Source organism: Monodon monoceros, unplaced genomic scaffold, assembly GCF_005190385.1.
Source record: "Monodon monoceros isolate NGI ecotype Baffin Bay Population unplaced genomic scaffold, NGI_Narwhal_1 Super_Scaffold_18, whole genome shotgun sequence".
NCBI lineage: Eukaryota > Metazoa > Chordata > Mammalia > Artiodactyla > Monodontidae > Monodon > Monodon monoceros.
In genome coordinates this window covers 149,655,209-149,674,300 of record NW_021703774.1, presented here as the reverse complement: position 1 = coordinate 149,674,300, position 19,092 = coordinate 149,655,209, and the positions used below count along the sequence as shown (strand labels likewise).

General features: G+C 42.7%; 1 protein-coding gene and 1 pseudogene across 1 annotated transcript; both read left to right on the top strand.

The window, feature by feature from the left end:
* Positions 1-885: 885 nt before the first annotated feature.
* LOC114898069 lies at positions 886-1,423 on the top strand (annotated as a pseudogene).
* A 1,446-nt stretch (positions 1,424-2,869) lies between these two features.
* NDUFS5 (NADH:ubiquinone oxidoreductase subunit S5) lies at positions 2,870-7,816 on the top strand. The gene is made up of 3 exons (XM_029227084.1): positions 2,870-2,975; positions 4,492-4,709; positions 7,593-7,816. The coding sequence occupies exons 2-3, from the start codon at positions 4,494-4,496 to the stop codon at positions 7,689-7,691; spliced, it is 315 nt and encodes a 104-aa protein (XP_029082917.1). The 5' UTR covers positions 2,870-2,975; positions 4,492-4,493; the 3' UTR covers positions 7,692-7,816.
* Positions 7,817-19,092: the final 11,276 nt, after the last annotated feature.

Genomic DNA, 19,092 nt, shown 5'->3' with positions numbered 1-19,092 from the left:
TAGAAAGATTAGTCAGTGCAAAACAGACTGAAGTGAGGAGCCGGGAGGCAGAAAGGAAGAAAGAAATTGGAAACCTATTGAAGGAATATTTGAAAGAATTTGGCCAGTAATTAAATATTGGATGAAAGATGAGGAAAAGGCAAAATACAACTTCAGAGTTTCCTACCTGAATGGCTGGGAAGATGATATCACCAACTTAAGAAAGTGGGAGAAGTGGAAGGGGTGGTGGTGATCACTGCCTTGCTACCTCTAGTATTTTGTGGGCAAGGGCCGTGAGTTACCAATTCCATAATCCTCCAGTATTGTGCCGGGCATGCATTAGGTGCCCAGGAAATTCTAGCTGAACTGAAACTGATCTCAGGTGGGCTATACCTGATGAGGGGGAAGGAAGGGAGAATTGGAATGCTGGAACAAAACCAGAACGTTGTGGGACCTTAGGAATTCTCTCCAGAGTGGATGGACCCGGGGCTTGGGGACAGTTAATCCATTTTGGAGGAAAACCTATGCAAAAGTCCTGAAGCAGAGCAGGAATTTGGCATGCAAAAATGGAGACGGGATGGGGGGAATGGTGTCATTCCAGGGGAAGGGAGAAAAAAAAAAAATCAAAGAGACTGGATGGCAGGACTTTTCCTGGAAGACACTGGAAGAGCAAGCTCTTGATTGGAGCATTAGGCAGGGGATTTGGGACAATGAGGCTGGCAAGGTTGGAACACCAGACTTCTCTAAACAGTTTTGAGAACACATCACTTGAAAAGAAGTCTCCAGCCCCGAGCTGCTGCTGCTGCCCCCAGCTTCCCTGTGGCGGGGAGGGCACCAGGTCACTGCATCCAGAGGGGCCCAGAAGGGGAAGGAGGCATAGCCTCCACCGCAGCAGCTGCACCCACCATGGAGAGCATCAAGTGTAGTGTGGTAGGCGGTGGGGCTGTGGGCAAGACGTGCCAGCTCATCTGCTACACAACCACCGTCTTCCCCAAGGAGTACCTCCCCACAGCGTTTGACAGTTATAGCGCCTGCAGGGCTGGCGCACGGTGAACCTGCACCTGTGGGACACAGCGGGCCGGGAGGAGTAGGGCCGCCTCCGCGGACACTCCTACCCTCAGACCAATATGTCATCTGTTTCTCCATTGCCAGTCCGCCCTCCTATGAGAATGTGTGGCACAAGTGGCATCCAGAGGTGTGCCACCACTGCCCCGATGTGCCCATCCTCCTGGTGGGCACCAAGAAGGACCTGAGAGCCCAGCCTGACACCCTATGACGCCCGAAGGAACAGGGCCAGGTGCTGGCCAAGCAGATCCATACTGTGCGCTACCTCGCGTACTTGGCCCTGCAGCAGGACGGCGTCAAGGATGTGTTTGCTGAGGCTGTCCAGGCCGTGGTCAACCCCATGCCTAGCAAGCGTGGGTGGTCCCGTGTCCTCTTGTGACCCTGACACTCAGCTTGGAGGCTGCCCCTGCCCCCCACCAGTTGTGCCTTTGTGCCTTGTCTGCCCCCAGCTGTGCCTTTACGAATAATTCTGGCACCCCTTGCCAAGGGGGCTCCCCGAAAGCCTTTTCTCCTTAAGGAGGCCCACAGGGAAAGGGGCTTTGGGCCCTGCCCCACTCTGCTTGAGAACACTAGGTATTCTCGAGAGCTCACCCAGGCCAAGGTCAGACCCCTCCCCAAGAAGCCAACCCAGCGCCCCCTCCCCACTTTCCTCTACTGACCAGTTGATCCAGCTTTCCACACAGATGTTGCTGCCTACTGTGGTGACTTCTCTCAGGTTAGGAGCTCTCAGCCATCCCTAACCTCTCCCTCGCTGCTCTTCAAATTGCTCCCCCCTCAAGATACTCTCTCCCTTCCCCAGAGAAGGAGCCATAGAATCCTAAGATGAATGTGCCCTAACCTACCCCCCCACCCCCGAGTGCTCAGGCCTTTTGCATCCACTGACTGACTCGGCCCCACCCCCACCCCCTCCGGGCTCCAGGGGGCCCCACCTACTCCCATCAGCATCAATAAAACCTCCTGTCTCCAGCGGGAAAAAAAAGGAAAAGAAATTTTCGGCCCAAACTTCCCCAAAATAAATATTTACAAGTTATTTATACGTACAACTAATGTAATATTATGCACTTTATAAACATTAACACACAAACAAGAAATTAAAAAACACAAAAATTAGAAATATTCTAGTATTTTCTTCCCACTCCCGCAACGTATCATATCACACATTGCCTATGTTACCTCCCCCCCAGCCCCTCCCCCTCCACCATCACTTCGGAGCCCCTGCTGTAATCAAAGGGAGCCTTTGGAGTTTCTGAAACAGAGGAGGGGCATGGTCTCTGACGACTTTGCCGAATCCGCAAAGTAAAAACAGACTGCGACATCAAAGAACTGCAATTGCCTTAGAGCGCTTTCCACGTGCCAGGAAACGCCTCAGTGCTTTAATATAACTCATTCAATCCCCAAAGCAATCCTCCTCTGTAGGTACCATTATTGTCTTTTAAGATATTTTTATCTTAAGATGAAACCGAGGCACAGTGAGGTTAAGAAACTTTTCCAGGCTGACACAGAAGTGGCGGAGACAGAATTGGAACCCACCCTGGGTGGGTCCACACTCCATGAGCTTAACCGCTACTGGAGGGGGATGAGGGGGGCTCCCTTGGTTAAGTCCCTCACCAATCATTGCTGTCGTGAGAATCCAAGGTACAGCATGAGGAGGCAGCAGGAAATCACTAACCCCCGGGCCACCTCTTACTCAGTTGTCTAGGCAAGGTCGGCTTATCCGCAGCCTCTGGAGGCCAACTCAGCCGGTCGCGCAGGCGCAAATCGACAGGCTTGGTTTCTATGGTTCCAGGGCGCGACTGCGGAAGGCAGGTCGGCTCCCGTCGTCGCGCTGCAAGCGTCGCGCTGCGGGCTTCCTTTGCGGCAGGCCTCATTGTCGCCTGAGGATCTTCTAGTAGCGGCGGTCAGCAAGGAGTCAAGGGCACAGCTGCTGGACGGTAGGGGCTGCGTTTGTTTGCGGGACGATTAAGCCTAAGGAGCTTCCTTCCGAGATCTCTTTAACAGATTTCCTCTTGGCTTGCTGGGTGTCCGTTCTCCCTGGCCGTGTTTTCTGCTTTTCCAGGCCCCTTGGTCCACACAGCCAGTGTCATCGAAGCTTGTAGGCCGCGCCTCTCTCGGCTCTCTTTCCAGGTTAACGTAGCTTTGTGGCGGACTCATACTTTGGCCTTCTGTTTCTTAATCTGAAGTCCACGCTCCTTGTCCCGGCTTGCATGGCCCTGCGGGATTTGGGCCCCGTCAACCTCTTAAGCTCGTTTCGTTCTTCTTCCCGACATGCACTCTGCGCTCCAGCCACGTCTGGGTGCTCAGTGTCCCCCAGACATACCCAGCACCTCCGGCTGTAACTCGTGCTGTGTGTGCCCTACTGGAATACTCTGCTCACGGAGCTTCACTTGGCAAGCGCCACCCATCTCAAAGGCATTTTCCAGTCGCATGGGCAGAATTGGTGCTTCCTACTTCGAGCTCTACCTCTTGTGCTTTTCTATTGGGTTCCCAGTTCCACGTGTGTGTCCTCATTTTAGTGCTTAGGTTGCACTGCTTTTCCTCCCCATCCCAGTGTCTGGAACGTTATTACTAAGTAAATGACTGAAAGAATGGGTAGAAAAATTTTAGATTACATTCATTTGTAAATCTGCCACTCATAGGTAACTATTGACCCTTTTTTGTGCTTCCTTCCAGTCTTCTTTTGCAGACAGTTTTTTTGGGGGGGCATTATTGTAATCCCCCCTTTTTTTCATTCAATATTCAAGTGTATGTTTCATGTGTGTTCTTTTCCCCTCATGTTCTACCAGATAGGTACCAGATTTGATTATCCATTTCTCTATTGTTGCACTTTAAAGTTGTTTGAAATTCTTTTTTTTTTTTTTTTTCCCCAACAGTTACTGAGCTCCTACCTGGTCCCTGCCCTCAAGGCACTCATTGTTCAATGGGGGAGGCATTCATGTAGATAGTGCATTACAGGGGTGTGGGAAGTACTATGAAAAGTCGATGATGCTGTGCTAACACAGGAGGGACATAACCATTTCAGGATGGCTTCTTAGAAGTGTCATCTAAATTATATGGATCGGAAAATGTAAAGAAATGTTTTCATGCTTGTGCTTTTTTGTTTATTTCAGTTATTTCTTCAGATCTATCTCAAAGAATTGGGATAACTGAATCAAAATATAAACACTTTTTAAAACTTTTGATAAAAATGACCTTATCAGTATAGAGGATTTTAATGCATTGTTTTTTAGTTCTAGTTGTCTTTTCCTTGAGTTTTGTGAAAGCACAGAAATTGCTCATCTACCATAAACTGGAAGAACCTGTCTAATGAAAAAGTTTGGGGAGAAGTAGTTGGGAGAATAGTATGAAATAGCTTTCTTGAGAGCTATGTATCTAAGTTATTTCATTTTTCTCAGAAGTTTCTCATTTGATTGCAATTTTACGGCATTCTTTCTTTTTCTTCCACTTCAGCCATGCCTTTCTTTGATGTGCAGAAAAGGCTGGGTCTTGACTTAGACCGCTGGATGACAATCCAGAGTGCTGAGCAGCCTCACAAGATTCCAGGTCGATGCCATGCTTTTGAAAAAGAATGGATAGAGTGCACACATGGTATTGGTGGTATTCGCGCGGAGAAAGAGTGCAAGATAGAATATGATGATTTCGTAGAGTGTCTACTTCGACAGAAAACGGTGAGGAAGTGATGGAGACAGGCACTGAATTACTTCCTCATTTCTTTGGGGCTACTTTTAAGTATTTTTAATTGGTCACTGGGCATTAGTTTGTGGTGAAACTCCTTCCGTACTTAGGTACCATGTCAAGGAAGTTAAAAACCTTCAGATCTGACAAGAGCCTCTTATTCCTCAGTGTTCTTCCTAATGTTCTCACATATTTTCCTTAGCATTGTACCCTGCTGCAGCCACCAGGTTAGAAATTTCATGTGTATATTTCCATTTTTGCGTAGACTATAAAGTAAAGAATACCAACCAGCATTGGGGTGTTTGTCCTTGAAAATCTTTGGGTGAATATATTTCAACCCAATATATATATCCAATCCTCATTGGGGAAGAGATTAAAATCCTGTAGATCTATTACATTGAAACTGATAAAACAATCTCTGGATTGATATCTACTCTGGGGAGGATGGAGGTGTTAATGAGATTGCTTTAGGTGAGCCTGACCAAAAATGCAGGGGTAAAAAAAAGGTTAACGGCATGGTGTCTGCTTCCTCAAGAGTTGAATGAACTGCATAACATGTAGGGCCCTGTTCTCCCTTAGAGAAGAAATCTTTGGCTGTGGGCCATCATTTTGCCTATTTCTGTGCTCCAGATATAACAAATATAAATGTTTTTATTCCTCTTAACTCCTTGGGGTTCAGGGATACAATTTAGATTTTCACTTAAATGTTTCTCAAAGTTATCTGTATCAAAATTTTAAAATTTCTTGTTTTTTATAATCTGCTCTTGGCATTTGGATTATGTGAAGCCAAATTTGGAAGGAATGAAGGGGTGTCAGGTAATAATTTTGTATTGATCTCTAAAGGAATATTGATCATTGAGTAATATTGTAGTATTACTGAGGGACAAGGAGTGGGTCATGGTTGGTCACCTACCAGCTATTTAGTTCACAGTATGTCTTAACTTGTCTTCTGCGGGCCCCACTTATTCCTTGCTCAGATTAAGACTTTACTCATTATGGAAAATTAACACCAAGAAGAGACAGTGTGATGAGGCGGGAAGAACATTAGATTGGGAGTTTGGAGAGCTTGATTTTGATGCTGGTTTTGCCACTACTAGTTTCATGACTTTGAGCAAGTCATTTCTCTTGTAGTCTTGGTTTCCTTATCTGGAAATATAAAGTGTTACTCTAAGGTCACTCCTCATCCTGTGCGTTTATGAATAGATACGTTACCATTTTGGAGGTCATCTAAGTGAAGAAGCTAGTGAATCAAGGAATTAGAATCAAGTGCTGTTCTAAGTTCTTAGAATGTAATAATGCATATATTTCTCACAATAATCTCCTGTGAGATGCATTACGTTTATTTTCCCCATTGTATGATTAAAAAGTTGAAGCAGGGAAATATTAAGGCTATTACCTAAGGTCATATAGCCCAGTAAGAGGTGGAAATGGCATATGAACCTGGCAGTGCTGGTTCCAGACCCTGTGCTTGTATCCAGAACACCAAGTGGTGATTGGTTCTAGGTGGAAGAAAGATATGACATATGATGGTGTGATAGCTCAGCCATGACTAGTCTGTTGGGAGACTCTTTAATAGAGAAATGTTAAGAATACAGTTTTTAAAATGATTATTGTTTATGTTAGTATTTAGGATACCTAGAGTTTTTTTTCCTACTGAAGTTACATCCTAACTAATTCTTTAAAGTTCATGGGATGTTTAATTGAACATACTACCTCTTCATGCCTTTGTGAAAACCTAGTCATTCACTCAAAAAATATTTATTGGATCACCTATTCTGTCAGGAACTATTCCAGGTACCGGAAATATAGCAGTAAGCAAAAGTCTCTGCCCTAATGGAGCTTATATGCAGGACAGTGGGGCAGGGGTGGGGGTGACAGTAAGCGGTGGGATACAGAAAATTTCCAAACAAGCGAAGATAGTGTGTCCGGTGTTGGTAAGTGCGGTGGTGAAAATAAACAGAAGGATAGGAAGCAGGAGAAGGCATGTATGCTCTTTTAAATAGAGTGCTACAAAAAGAGCTCAGTGATAGAAGACATTTGAGCAGAGACTTTGAGATAGTGAACCACATGCACATGAGGGAAGAATGTTCCGGGCAGAGGAAACAGCAAGTGGAAGGGTCTCTGAGCTGGAGCAGAGAGCCAGGAGAAGGGTATTAAGAGATAAAGTCAGAGACGTGGGCTTTTTAAGTCATTCCAGAGAAGGAGTCAGCTTTTCCTCTCAGTAAGATGAAAGCCGTTGGGTTTTGAGCCACGGAATAGTGCAGTCAGGATTAGTAAGTCTTTTCCATGTCACAGAATCCATGAATTAGGGTTCTCATACAATCTTGAATAGCATGGCTTTCCTCTATTGGGAATGTCCTACTGAGGAGAAGAGGCAGAACTCAAGGCTCTGCCTATCCGAGTGACTAGTAGCTGAGCACATACCACGTCTTTCTTTCAGTGTGGTCCAGAGACCTCTTTGGCTATTTCTGCTTCATTCATACCCAGTGAACAGTCACCAGCAGCAGTGCCACCTTCACATAGAGAGGTCATGTGAGATGATCTCAGCTTTTAATATTTTAAAAGATTTTAATATGCACAAGTATACCTCTTAAAAGCCTTTGGATCTGTATTGTTTTTGTAAATACCTGTATTCCTGTATATCATAGGAACATTTTAGTTATTAGTTTTCAAGGAGATATTATTATATATACCAGAAATTTATTTGTTAAAAGCTTGGGAAATGGGTTCTTTAAAGAAGGGATTTATCCCAGAGGCCCTCTAGGATGAAAGACTTCCATAGTTTAAAAATGAAACCAATTTTTTATTCAGCTTCTCCAGCCCTCACTTTCCAGTGCATATCTCCCCCAAGTTTAAATACTTTCTTCCTTTGACAGATGAAACGTCTGAGTGCCATCAAGAGGCAGCGGGATAAGCTAATAAAGGAAGGGAAGTACACACCTCCACCTCAGCACCTGGGCAAGGAGGATCCTTGACCCTGAGCAGAGCAGCTGCCGGTGGCTGGAGGCTGATTTTCACGTTCTCTCTTCTCTGCTGGAAACTTTACGTACTGAAAACCTTTTTGTGAAAGTGTCTAAAAATAAAGGATTGCTCTCTCCTATTTGTTCTATATTCTCTTGGATCATACTTCTCTGTACTGAGGTTGCAACCTATTTTTTAAGTTTGAGAAAATGCGTTTCTCTTAAAAATTAGCATCTAGGGAATAATAAGCAGCACTTAACGAATGCTTACTATGTAGGTACTTTAAATATGGTAACTCATTTAAGAAGTTGCAGTGTTTGATTCTGGTTTATTTTCTGTAAAGCACCAACTTGGGCCGGGAGGGAGAGGCAGTACAGAGGGTGGTTGTGTGTTTACGCTAAGGTCTGTGAAGTGTAAATTTAAGGCTTTAAGAAAATGCCAAGTTCAGATAACCTCATTTTGAAGAGGCAACACCATTGTTTCAATTTGCCATCAGTGTTGTGTGTTATGTGTGTTATACATTAGTGGTATATTAGTACTTCTAACTGGCACGGTTAGGAACATGTTTTCTTTGGTTTTTGTTTTTATTTTATTTATTTATTTATTTTCGCTGTGTTGGGTCTTTGTTGCTGTGCATGGGCTTTCTCTGCTTGCGGCGAGCGGTGGCTACTCTTCGTTGCAGTGTGCGGGCTTCTTATTGCAGTGGCTTCTCTGTTGCAGAGCACAGGCTCTAGGCATGTGGGCTTCAGTAGTTGCAGCACACGGGCTCGGTAGTTGCGACACACGGGCCCTAGAGCACTCGGGCTACAGTATTTGTGGCACGCGGGCTTAGTTGTTCCACAGGATTTTGGATCTTCCCAGACCAGGGCTTGAACCCATGTCCCCTGCATTGGCAGGCAGATTCTTAACCATTGAGCCACCAGGGGAGTCCTTAGAAACATGTTTCCAGATGTAGAAGGGAAGGTGTGAACCCTAGAAAATTAATGTAAGTGTTGAGAATATAATGGAAACCTCAGATATCCTGCAGCATTTCTTAAACTATTTTTTATTGTGTTAAAATACACATAACATAAAATATATCGTCTTAACCATTTTTAAGTGTACAGTTCAGTGGTATTAAGTACATTCACGTTGTTGTGCAACCATCACTACCATCCATCTCTAGAACTCTTCATCTTGGAAAACTGAAATTATATCCATTAAACAATAACTCCCTGTTCCTCCTTCCCCCTAGCACCTGGCAACCACTATTCTACTTTCTATCTCTATGATTTTGACTACTCTTAAGTACCTCATTATGAGTGGAATCATACACTATTTGCCTTTTTGTGACTGGCTTATGTCATCCAACATAATGTCCTCAAGCTTCATACATGTAGCATATATCAGAATTTCTTTCCTTTTCAAGGCTGAATAGTATTCCATTGTATGTATATACTACATCTTGCTTATCCATTCATCTGTCAGTAGACACTTGGGTTGCTTCCATGTTTTAGCTTTTGTGAATAATGCTGCTATGAATATGGGTGTACAGATATCTCCTTGAGACCCTGCTTTCAATTACATTCCCACCAGTACTGCAGAAGAGTTCTAATTTCTCCACATCTTCACCAGCATTTGTTATTTTCTGGGTTTTTTTGATAGCCACCTAATGGAAGTGAGGTATCTCACTGTAGTTTTTTTTTTTTAATTATTTTTAAATTAAATTTATTTATTTGACTGCGTTGGCTCTTCATTGCTGTGTGCGGATTCTCTCTAATTGCAGCGAGCAGGAGCTACTCTTCGTTGTGGTGCATGGGCTTCTCATTGCAGTGGCTTCTCGTTGCAGAGCACGGGCTCTAGGTGTGTGGGTTTCAGTAGTTGTGGCTCACAGACTCTAGAGCACAGGCTCAGTAGTTATGGTGCACGGGCTTAGCTGCTCCGTGGCATATGGGATCTTCCCGGACCAGGGATCAAACCCATGTCCCCTGCATTGGCAGGCAGATTCTTAACCACTGCACCACCAAGGAAGTCCTCATTGTAATTTTGATTTGCATTTCCCTAATGACTAGTGATGTTGAATCTTGTCATGTGCTTATCAACCATTTGTATATCTTGTTTGGATATATGTGTATTCAAGTCTTTTGTCCATTTTTGAATTGAGTTGGGGTTTTAAAAAAAATTTTTCCTGAAGTCCAATTTTCTATTTTTTCTTTTGTTGCCTTTAATGTCATATCCAAGAAATCATTGCCAAATCCAATGTTGTGAAGCTTTTGCCCTATATTTTCCAAGTTTTATGTTTTTTAGGTCATGGGTCCATTTTGAATTGATTTTTAAAAATACAGTGTTAGGTAATGGTCCAACTTCATTCTTTTGCATGTGGATATCCAGATTTTCCAGCACCATTTGTTGAAAAGACTGTCCTTTCCTCATTGAATGATCTTGGCACCCTTGTCATTTGGCCATATGTGTGAGGGTTTATTTCTGGACTCTTTTTCTGTCTGTCCATGTTTCTGTCTTTATGCCAGCGCCACACTGTTTTGATTACTGTAGCTTTGTAATAAGTTTCAAAGTCAACAGTCCTCCTGATTTGAGTTCTCCAGCTTTGTTCTTTTCAGGATTGTTCTGGCTATTCAGGGTCGCTTAAGATCCTATATGAATTTTAGGATGGGTTTTTCTATTTATGCAAAAAAATTGGGATTTTGACAGGGACAGAATTAAATCTGTAAATTGCTTAGGGTAGTACTGATATCTTAGTAAGTCTTCCAGTCCATGAACATGAGATTTCTTTCCATTTATTTATGTCTTTAATTTCTTTCAGCAGTGTTTTATAGTTTTCATTGTACAAACCTTTCAACTCCTTAAGTTAATTCCTAAGCATTTTTTTAGATGCTATTTTTAAAATTTTTATTTTATGTTGGAGTATAGTCAATTTACAGTGGTGGTGTACAGCAAAGTGATTCAGTTGTACATATACATATATCTATTTTTCAGATTCTTTTCCCATATAAGTTACTACAGAGTACTGGGTAGAGTTCCCTGTTCTATACAGTAGGTCCTTGTTGACTAGCTATTAGATGCTATTTTTTTTTCTTTTTTTTTTTTTGGCTGCTCTGGGTCTTCACTGCTGCCCGTGGGCTTTCTCTAGTTGCAACGAGCGGGGGCTACTCTTTGCTGCAGTGCACGGGCTTCTCATTGCAGTGGCTTCTTTTGTTGCAGAGCATGGGCTCTAGGCATGCGGGCTTCAGTAGTTGTGGCATGTGGGCTCAGTAGTTGCGGCTTGTGTGCTCTATAGCACAGGCTCAGTAGTTGTGGTGCATGGGGTTAGTTGCTCTGCAGCATGTGGGATCTTCGTGGACCAGGGCTCGAACCCGTGTCCCCTGCATTGGCAGGCAGGTTCTTAACCACTGTGCCACCAGGGAAGCCCCTAGATGCTATTTTATTTTATTTTTATTTATTTTTTTGCGGTACATGGGCCTCTCACTGCCGTGGCCTCTCCCGTGGTGGAGCACAGGCTCTGGACGTGCAGGCCCAGCAGCCATGGCTCACGGACCCAGCCGCTCTGCGGCATGTGGGATCCTCCCGGACCGGGGCACAAACCTGTGTGCCCTGCATCGGCAGGCGGACTCTCAACCGCTGCACCACCAGGGCAGCCCTAGATGCTATTTTATTTAATTAATTAATTTATTTATTTTGCGGTACGCAGGCCTCTCACTGTTGTGGCCTCTCCTGTTGCGGAGCACAGGCTTGGAAGCGCAGGCCCCCCGGCCATGGCTCACGGGTCTAGCCACTCCGTGGCATGTGGGATCCTCCCAGACCGGGGCATGAACCCGTGTCCCCTGCATCGGCAGGCGGACTCTCAACCACTGCGTCACCAGGGAAGCCCAAAACCATCTCTTCTTTTTTTTTTTTTTGCGACTGCTATTTTAAATGGAATTGTTTTTGCAATTTTTTTTGTTTTTTCAGATTGACCATTGTTAGCCTTACAGCATTTTGAGTCATAAATGTCAGCTGTAAGGCTTGAACGTAAGTTCTCCTCAAAAGGGAAAGTACATTGTGTCCTAGTCTCAATATTGGAAATAGGGGATTTGGCTTTTGAGCGGGCCCTGCTTATTCCTTGTGTTAGCCAAGCAGAGTTTTCTTTTTTTTCTTTTATTTTTTTGCGGTACGCAGGCCTCTCACTGCTGTGGCCTCTCCCATTGCAGAGCACAGGCTCTGGACGCGCAGGCTCAGCGGCCATGGCTCACGGGCCCAGCCGCTCCGCGGCATGTGGGATCTTTCCAGACTGGGGCACGAACCCGTGTCCCCTGCATTGGCAGACGGACTCTCAACCACTGCGCCACCAGGGAAGCCCTAAGCAGAGTTTTCTTAAACTAATCATTAATCGGTCACAATGGAGAATAAAGCTGGAGGCTTTCCAGCAAGATCCTGTGCTGTGGCCCTGTGTTAGGTTGTTTTACTGTGCTCTAAACACACAAACTTTTCTGAAGTTTTAAAGCCCCAAATGGCTTTAGGTGCATACATGTTTATGGAAAAGCAGAGGCCAGTTGGAAATGCCAGAGAGGAAAGTAGAATGTTAGTCAAGTCTTAAGGTAGGTACATGCTCTTTCATTCAAAGATATCTTTTATTCTTGAGCTCTGGGTTGTAGAATGAACGGAAATCCCACAAGATTGTATTTACCTAAAGGTAAAAAATGAGTGATAGAGAACACTTAGTTGTGTTTGTTGGAAAGCATTGCCTTGATGTGTTTACAGAATATCAGAAGCCTTTGTTTACATCAGATACCCATAAACACACAGCTCTGGGATAAGCAACACTACCTCTTGTCTTTGTGTATTTAGCAAACTTTGTGCCTTAATTGCTTTTTTGAGAAAGTAGGACAGCAGTGTTATGAACTGGTGAAAGCAAGGAGCCAGCTCCAAGACCCCTGTTCTTTAAGCATTTGAATAAGAACAAGCAGAGTTGGGGCTGTATCTTTTTGAACAACTACGTTGGACTAGAATAGGACTCAGATTGGGGGGTCAGGAGGGAGAGAAAGCTGTGAGGTGCTTTGCTCTTGATGATTAAACACTAAGTTACTTGCTGCCCTTGCCCCCTCTCTTCACTCTGGTAAATGGGACTCATAACTTCTTTGGCCTCTGCTTTTTAACCCTGACTGCCACAAGGGAAACCACTAAATATTTTGGCAACTGCATTTCAATTTTTCATTTAATTTTTCTGAATAGGTAATTTATGTGGCTCAAAATTCAAACAGTACAAAGGATATATAATGAAAAATCTTCCCCAGGCATCCAGTTCCCCTCCCTAGAGGCAATCAGTGTTTTGAGTATCCTAGAGATTCTGTGTCTACACATACATACACACATTTTCTTTGCCCTTTTTTAAACAAATGGCAGCAAATTGTGCACGTAGTTCATGAATTTTGCTTTCTGTCCTTACTATATTTTCAAGAATGATCCATAGCAGGCACATGACCCAGTTGGAGCCAATGAATGACTCTTGCTTGGAATCCTGGAAGAGAGGAAGGATATTTCCTCTGGATTTAATGCTGAGGAGGTTTATTATTTATTGCTGACAAGCATAAATAATGTAGTTGTGCACATTCTCAGGGGTGATTACATTCTGGGACCCTATCAGAGTTGACTCTAAAGATGAACCCCAAATATCTAGAAGTGCAACCAACACCTTCCCAGCTCAAATTCTAACAAGATCAAAAAGCAGCACCTAGGAAAGTTGGCATTTAGGTTAATCACAGGTGAAATCAATCTAAAGTGGCAACTCAGCTCCAACCCTCCTCTAGGTAGAATCTGAATGATTACTTCCTTTAATGCTTAGAGGAAGGGATTTCTACTTTTTGGGAAATAAGCAAGAAGTATACTTTATTAGCTTCTATTCTTTTAGAAACAGTATCTGGAATACAATATGAAATTATGAGACATGCAAAGAAGCAAGAAAATGTTTGAAATTTATGAAAGTTTAAGAAAATTGTGACCCATAATCAAGAAGAAAAAGTCAACCAAACTATTGTAAATATAAAGAAATTTGTTATGGACAAATGAAAATTCTAGAACTGAAAAATACAATGTCAAATAAACTCACTGAATGGTCTTAACAGTAGATTGGACACTGTAAAAGAAAGGATCAGTTAATATGAAGACAGATCAATGAAAATGATCAAGACTAAAGTAGAGAGAGAAAAAAGATTGTAGGGGAAAAAAAAAGAATCCCTTATCTATGGAATAATATAAAGCAGTTTTGTTTTTGTTGTTGTTTTTACCGTATGATTCCATTTATATGAAATGTCCAGAATCGGCAAATTCATAGAGACTGTGAAAGGTGAGTGGTTGCCAGGCAGGGACTGGGATAACTGCTAAGAGGTATGGGGTTTCTTCTAGGGGGATGAAAATGTTCCAGAATTTTACATAGGTGATGTGTAGGCTCGGACCAGTTCTTCACTGTGCAGGACTCTGTACAAGGCAGGAAGTCCACCACATCCTCAAAAGGCCCAAAGTGTGACAACTGGGTGCCCTCCAGGCCACCCACCACCCCTTTCCAAACTATCCCTTGGGGGAAGCACTGACCAGGCTTGGGAGTCCCTGCTGGGGATGGAGAAGTGGAAGACTGGGCTGAGCAGATCTCAGACTTTCCTTTCTGTTGCCCTCATGGTTCAAACAACTTTGTTCCACACCATCAGGGTTTTTGCTGAGCCAAGTCCAAAATTCAAAAGCCCCAGAGTCTCAGAAGTTTTCTCACAACCCCAGGAAAGGAAAGAAGCCCCCATCTCAGGCAGAGGAACAATTTACCACCTCCTCTCAGACAACGTGCCGTGGTGGGGCAACGCCAGGTTTCCAGGAAATCACTCCGCAGAGGAATGTAGGACAGGTTCACTAGTGAGTCCACCAACTCCACCATCACGGGGACAAAAAGGCACATGGTTAAGAGGAAAGACAACAGGTACCTGCGGGTGAGATGGATGTCCTACAGAGCTTCTTTCTATTGGCTGCACCTAACTGTGAGCTGGTTCATCTGCATGTAAAGCAGTCTACATATAATTGGAGTCTCAAAAGGAGAGGAAAGAGACAATACAGCATACGACATATTTGAAAACAATCTGAAAATGCAGTTAAGAAAATTCCATTTATAATAATAGCCTCATAAAGAATGAAGCAAAAAAAATTAACAAAAGAAGGGTAAAACTGGGACTTCCCTGGTGGCACAGTGGTTAAGAATCCACCTGCCAGTGCAGGGGACATAGGTTCGAGCCGTGGTCTGGAAAGATCCCACATGCCACAGAGCAACTAAGCCCATGCACCACAACTACTGAGCCTGCGCTCTAGAGCCCACGAGCCACACTACTGAAGCCTGCATGCCTAGAGCCCATGCTCCACAGCAAGAGAAGCCACTGCAGTGAGAAGTCCACGCACCACAACGAAAAGTAGCCCCCACTTACCGCAGCTAGAGAAAGCCTGCACGCAGCGATGAAGACCCAACGCAGCCAAAAATAAGTAAATAAGTAGATTAATTTTTTTTAAAAAGGGTAAAACTTATACTCAAAGTACAAAATATTAGTGACGGAAATTAAAGAAAATCTTAAAAATGTAAAGGCATTCATGGATCAGAAGACAATATTGTTAGGATGGCAATACTTCTCAAATTGATCTACATATTCAGTATAATCTCTATCAGAATCCCAGCTAGCTTCTTTGTAGAAATCAACAAACTGATCCTAAAATTTATATAGAACTATAAGGGGCCCAAAATAGCCAAAACAACCTTGAAAATGCAGAAAAAAATTGAAGGACTCTCACTTCCCAATTTCAAAACTCACTACAAAGTAACAGTAATCAAGATAGTGTGGTACTGGTGTAAGGATAGACATTTAGATCAATGGAACAGAATTGAGAGTCCAGAAATTAATCCACATATCTTTGGTCAATTGACTCTTGATAAGAATGCCAAGATTATTTAATGGAGAAATAATAGTCTTTTTAACAAATGGTGCTGGGACAACTGGATAATCCACACATAAAAGAATGAAGTTGGATCCCTAGTTACCATATAGAGTGTCTTTTCACAGACCCATTCTAGCACTGGATAAAATCAAGTTTCCACAAATTCAGGGAAATCAACCAGTAATATAACTGCCTGACAAAAATCAACTTCAGAAAATAATAACAGAAGTCAGAGTCTGTACAATTTTTATTATTCACATGTTCAATATACAGTAGACATGTTTACTGTAAACAGGAAGCATAACCCATAGTAAAGAAAAGAGCAGTCAACAGAAACAGACCCCAAGATGACTCAGAAGTCCAATTAGCAGACCAGGACTTGAAAGCATGTATTAAAATTATGTTCAAGGGCTTAAAGGAAAAAATGATCATAGTGCATGAACACATGGGAAATCTTAGAAAAGAAATTAAACACAGAAAAAGAACCAAATGAAATTTTAGAATGCAAAACTACAATATCTAAAATTTTAAATTCACTAGATGGGCATAACAACAAATTGAAGACAGTAAAAGAAAGTTTCACTGACATTAAAGATAGATCAGGACTTCCCTGGTGGTGCAGTGGTTAGGAATCCACCTGCCAATGCAGGGGGCACGGGTTCGAGCCCTGGTCCAGGAAGATCCCACATGCTGTGGAGCAGCTAAGCCCGTGCTCCACAACTGCTGAGCCTGTGCTCTACAGCCCGTGAGCCACACTACTGAGCCCACATGCCACAACTACTGAAGCCCACGCACCTAGAGCCCGTGCTCCACAACAAAAGAAGCCACTGCAATGAGAAACCCACGAACCACAACAAAGAGTAGCCCCTGCTCGCCACAACTAGAAGAGAGCCTGTGCGCAGCAGTTAAGACTCAATGCAACCGAAAATAAATAAATAAAAATAAAATTAAAAAAAAAAAAAAAGAATCCGCCTGCCAATGCAGGGGACATGGGTTTGATCCCTGGTCCGGGAAGATCCCACATTCCACGGAGCAACTAAGCCCATGTGCCACAACTACTGAGCCTGCACTCTAGAGCCCGCAAGCCACAACTACTGAAGCCTACATGCCTAGAGCCCATGCTGTGCAACAAGAGAAGCCACTGCAGTGAGAAGCCCACGCAGTGCAATGAAAAGTAGCCCCTGCTTGCTGCAACTAGAGAAAGCCCGTGTGCAGCAATGAAGACCCAACACAACAACAAAAAAAGATCAAAGAGGGATAGCAAAAAAGGCAATAAAGAGAATCTCAAAATCAGGTCACATGTGAGAAATCAGACACAAGAAAGTATATATACTGTATGATTTTATTCATAGGGATTTCAAGAACAGGAAAACCAATCTCTGGTAATAGAAAACAAAACAGTAATTGCCTAGAGAAGCAATTGGATAGGGATTCGATGGGGGGAAAAAAATGAGAGAACTTTTCTATGGTGATTGTTCTATATCTTGATTGTAGTGATGATTCATGTACACAATCATCAAAACTCATGAAACTGCACTTAAAAGCTGTGTAATTCACTGTATGTATGGAATTAACCTAAAAGAAGGCAGGAGAAAAGGAATAGGACAAAAAAACAGATGAGATAAATAGGAAACATAGCAAAGTGGTATACTTAAATCCAACCATATTAATAATTAAGAAATGTTACATATATGAGTAAATGTAAAGGTAGCTTTTTTCTTCTTTAACGTCTCTGAAAACTACAGAACGATGATGAGAGAAATTAAAGGCGACTGTGATAGGCTGCTTCTAAAATGACTCCCAGTGATCCCATCCCCTTACATGCATGCCCTATGTAATCGCCTTTTGTTGCGTGTTGACCTGATTTAGTGACTTGCTCCTAACAAATAGAATATGGTGAAAGTGATGGAATGTCACTTCTGAGATTAGTTTACAAAAGACTGTTAACTTCCACCTTGCTGGTTCTCTCTCTCCCTCACTCTCACTCACTCTTCTCACTTGCTCACTCTGAAGAAGCCAGCTCCCACGTTTTAACACTGCCCCTCCTCCCCAGCCACCACCCAGCAGTAGCAAGGTGACCCTCATCCATCCAGAGGATGATTTTGGAAGAGAAGAAACTGATGAATGGAGTTTTTAAACCTGTGTATGAAGTCCAAGGCAGACTCCTGAGTGACCCACATGTCAAACTGAATAGAATCAATATGGCAAATATTTTGAGAACTGAATTATAGTGTGGAATATCATGCAGCTTTTCAGATTGGTCTCTGGTAGCACACAAATGAAGCAGATCAGAATAGCACTCAAACACTATGAAAATGAAATCATGTTTGGAATGATAGCCCACAAAACTAAGCCAGGACCTGCACACTAAACTAAATAGGGTGACTGCCAGCTAAAATAGAAGATTTAAATAGGATCAGAGTTTTATAACATAATATGCAAAATGCCCAGGTTTCAATAGAAAATCACTCATCATCCCCAAAATTAGAAACTTGAATGAGAAAACATAATCAACAGATGCCAGCACTAAGATAATTTAGATGTTGGAATTATCTAACAAAGATTTTAAAGCAGTCATCAAAATGCTTCAACAAGTAAGTGCAAACTCCCTTGAAACAAAATAAGAATCTCAGCAAGTAAAGAAATATATAAAAGAACCAATCTGAAACTACTTAACTGAAAAATAGAGTAACCAAAGCAAACAATTCACTGGATGGCCTCAGCAACTGAATGAAAATAACAGAAGAAAGAACCAGTGAACTTGAAGGTAGAAAAATAGCACAGTTCTAGAAGATATATAATAGAATATATTTGTGGGCTGGGGTTGGCAAAGATATCTGACAAGGAACACAGAAATCACTAACCATTATAAAAAACTGATAAATCGGAATTCATCGAAATTAAGACATTGTTCATCAAAAGACACTGTTAAAAAAATGAGTAGGTAAGCCAAGATTGGGAGAAATCTTCAAAATACATATATCTGACAAAAGTCTTATATCCAGGGTACGTATATATGTGTGTGGGGGATGGTGTACACACACACATATGTATATATTACTTATATTTCTGCAAATCTATAATTAAAAGGCTAACAACCTTGGGTGTTTTTTGTTGTTGTTCTTGGTTTTGTTTTGTTAATGGCCAAAGACTTGAATAAATACTTCCACAAAGGAAGATATACGAATGGTCAGTGAGCACATAAAAAGTGCTCAATATCATTAGTAATCAGGAAAATGCAAATTAAAACTATAGTGATAGGGAGTTCCCTGGTGGTCTAGTGGTTAGCATTCAGCACTTTCACTGCTGTGGCCTGGGTTCAATCCCTGGTCGGGGAACTGAGATCCCTCAAGCTGTGTGGCACAGCCAAAAAGAAGAAAACAAAACAACACAACACATAGTGAGATACCACTTCACACCCGTTGGAATGGCCAAAATTGAACAAACAACTGACAACACCAAATGTTGGTGAGGATGTGGAGC

Bases quoted from the DNA above. Each gene is read 5' to 3' on its own strand.
- NDUFS5 (XM_029227084.1), top strand. From the start codon at position 4,494: ATGCCTTTCTTTGATGTGCAGAAAAGGCTGGGTCTTGACTTAGACCGC. The intron at 4,710-7,592 runs GTGAGGAAGTGA...TTCCTTTGACAG, and splicing joins GTCTACTTCGACAGAAAACG to ATGAAACGTCTGAGTGCCAT.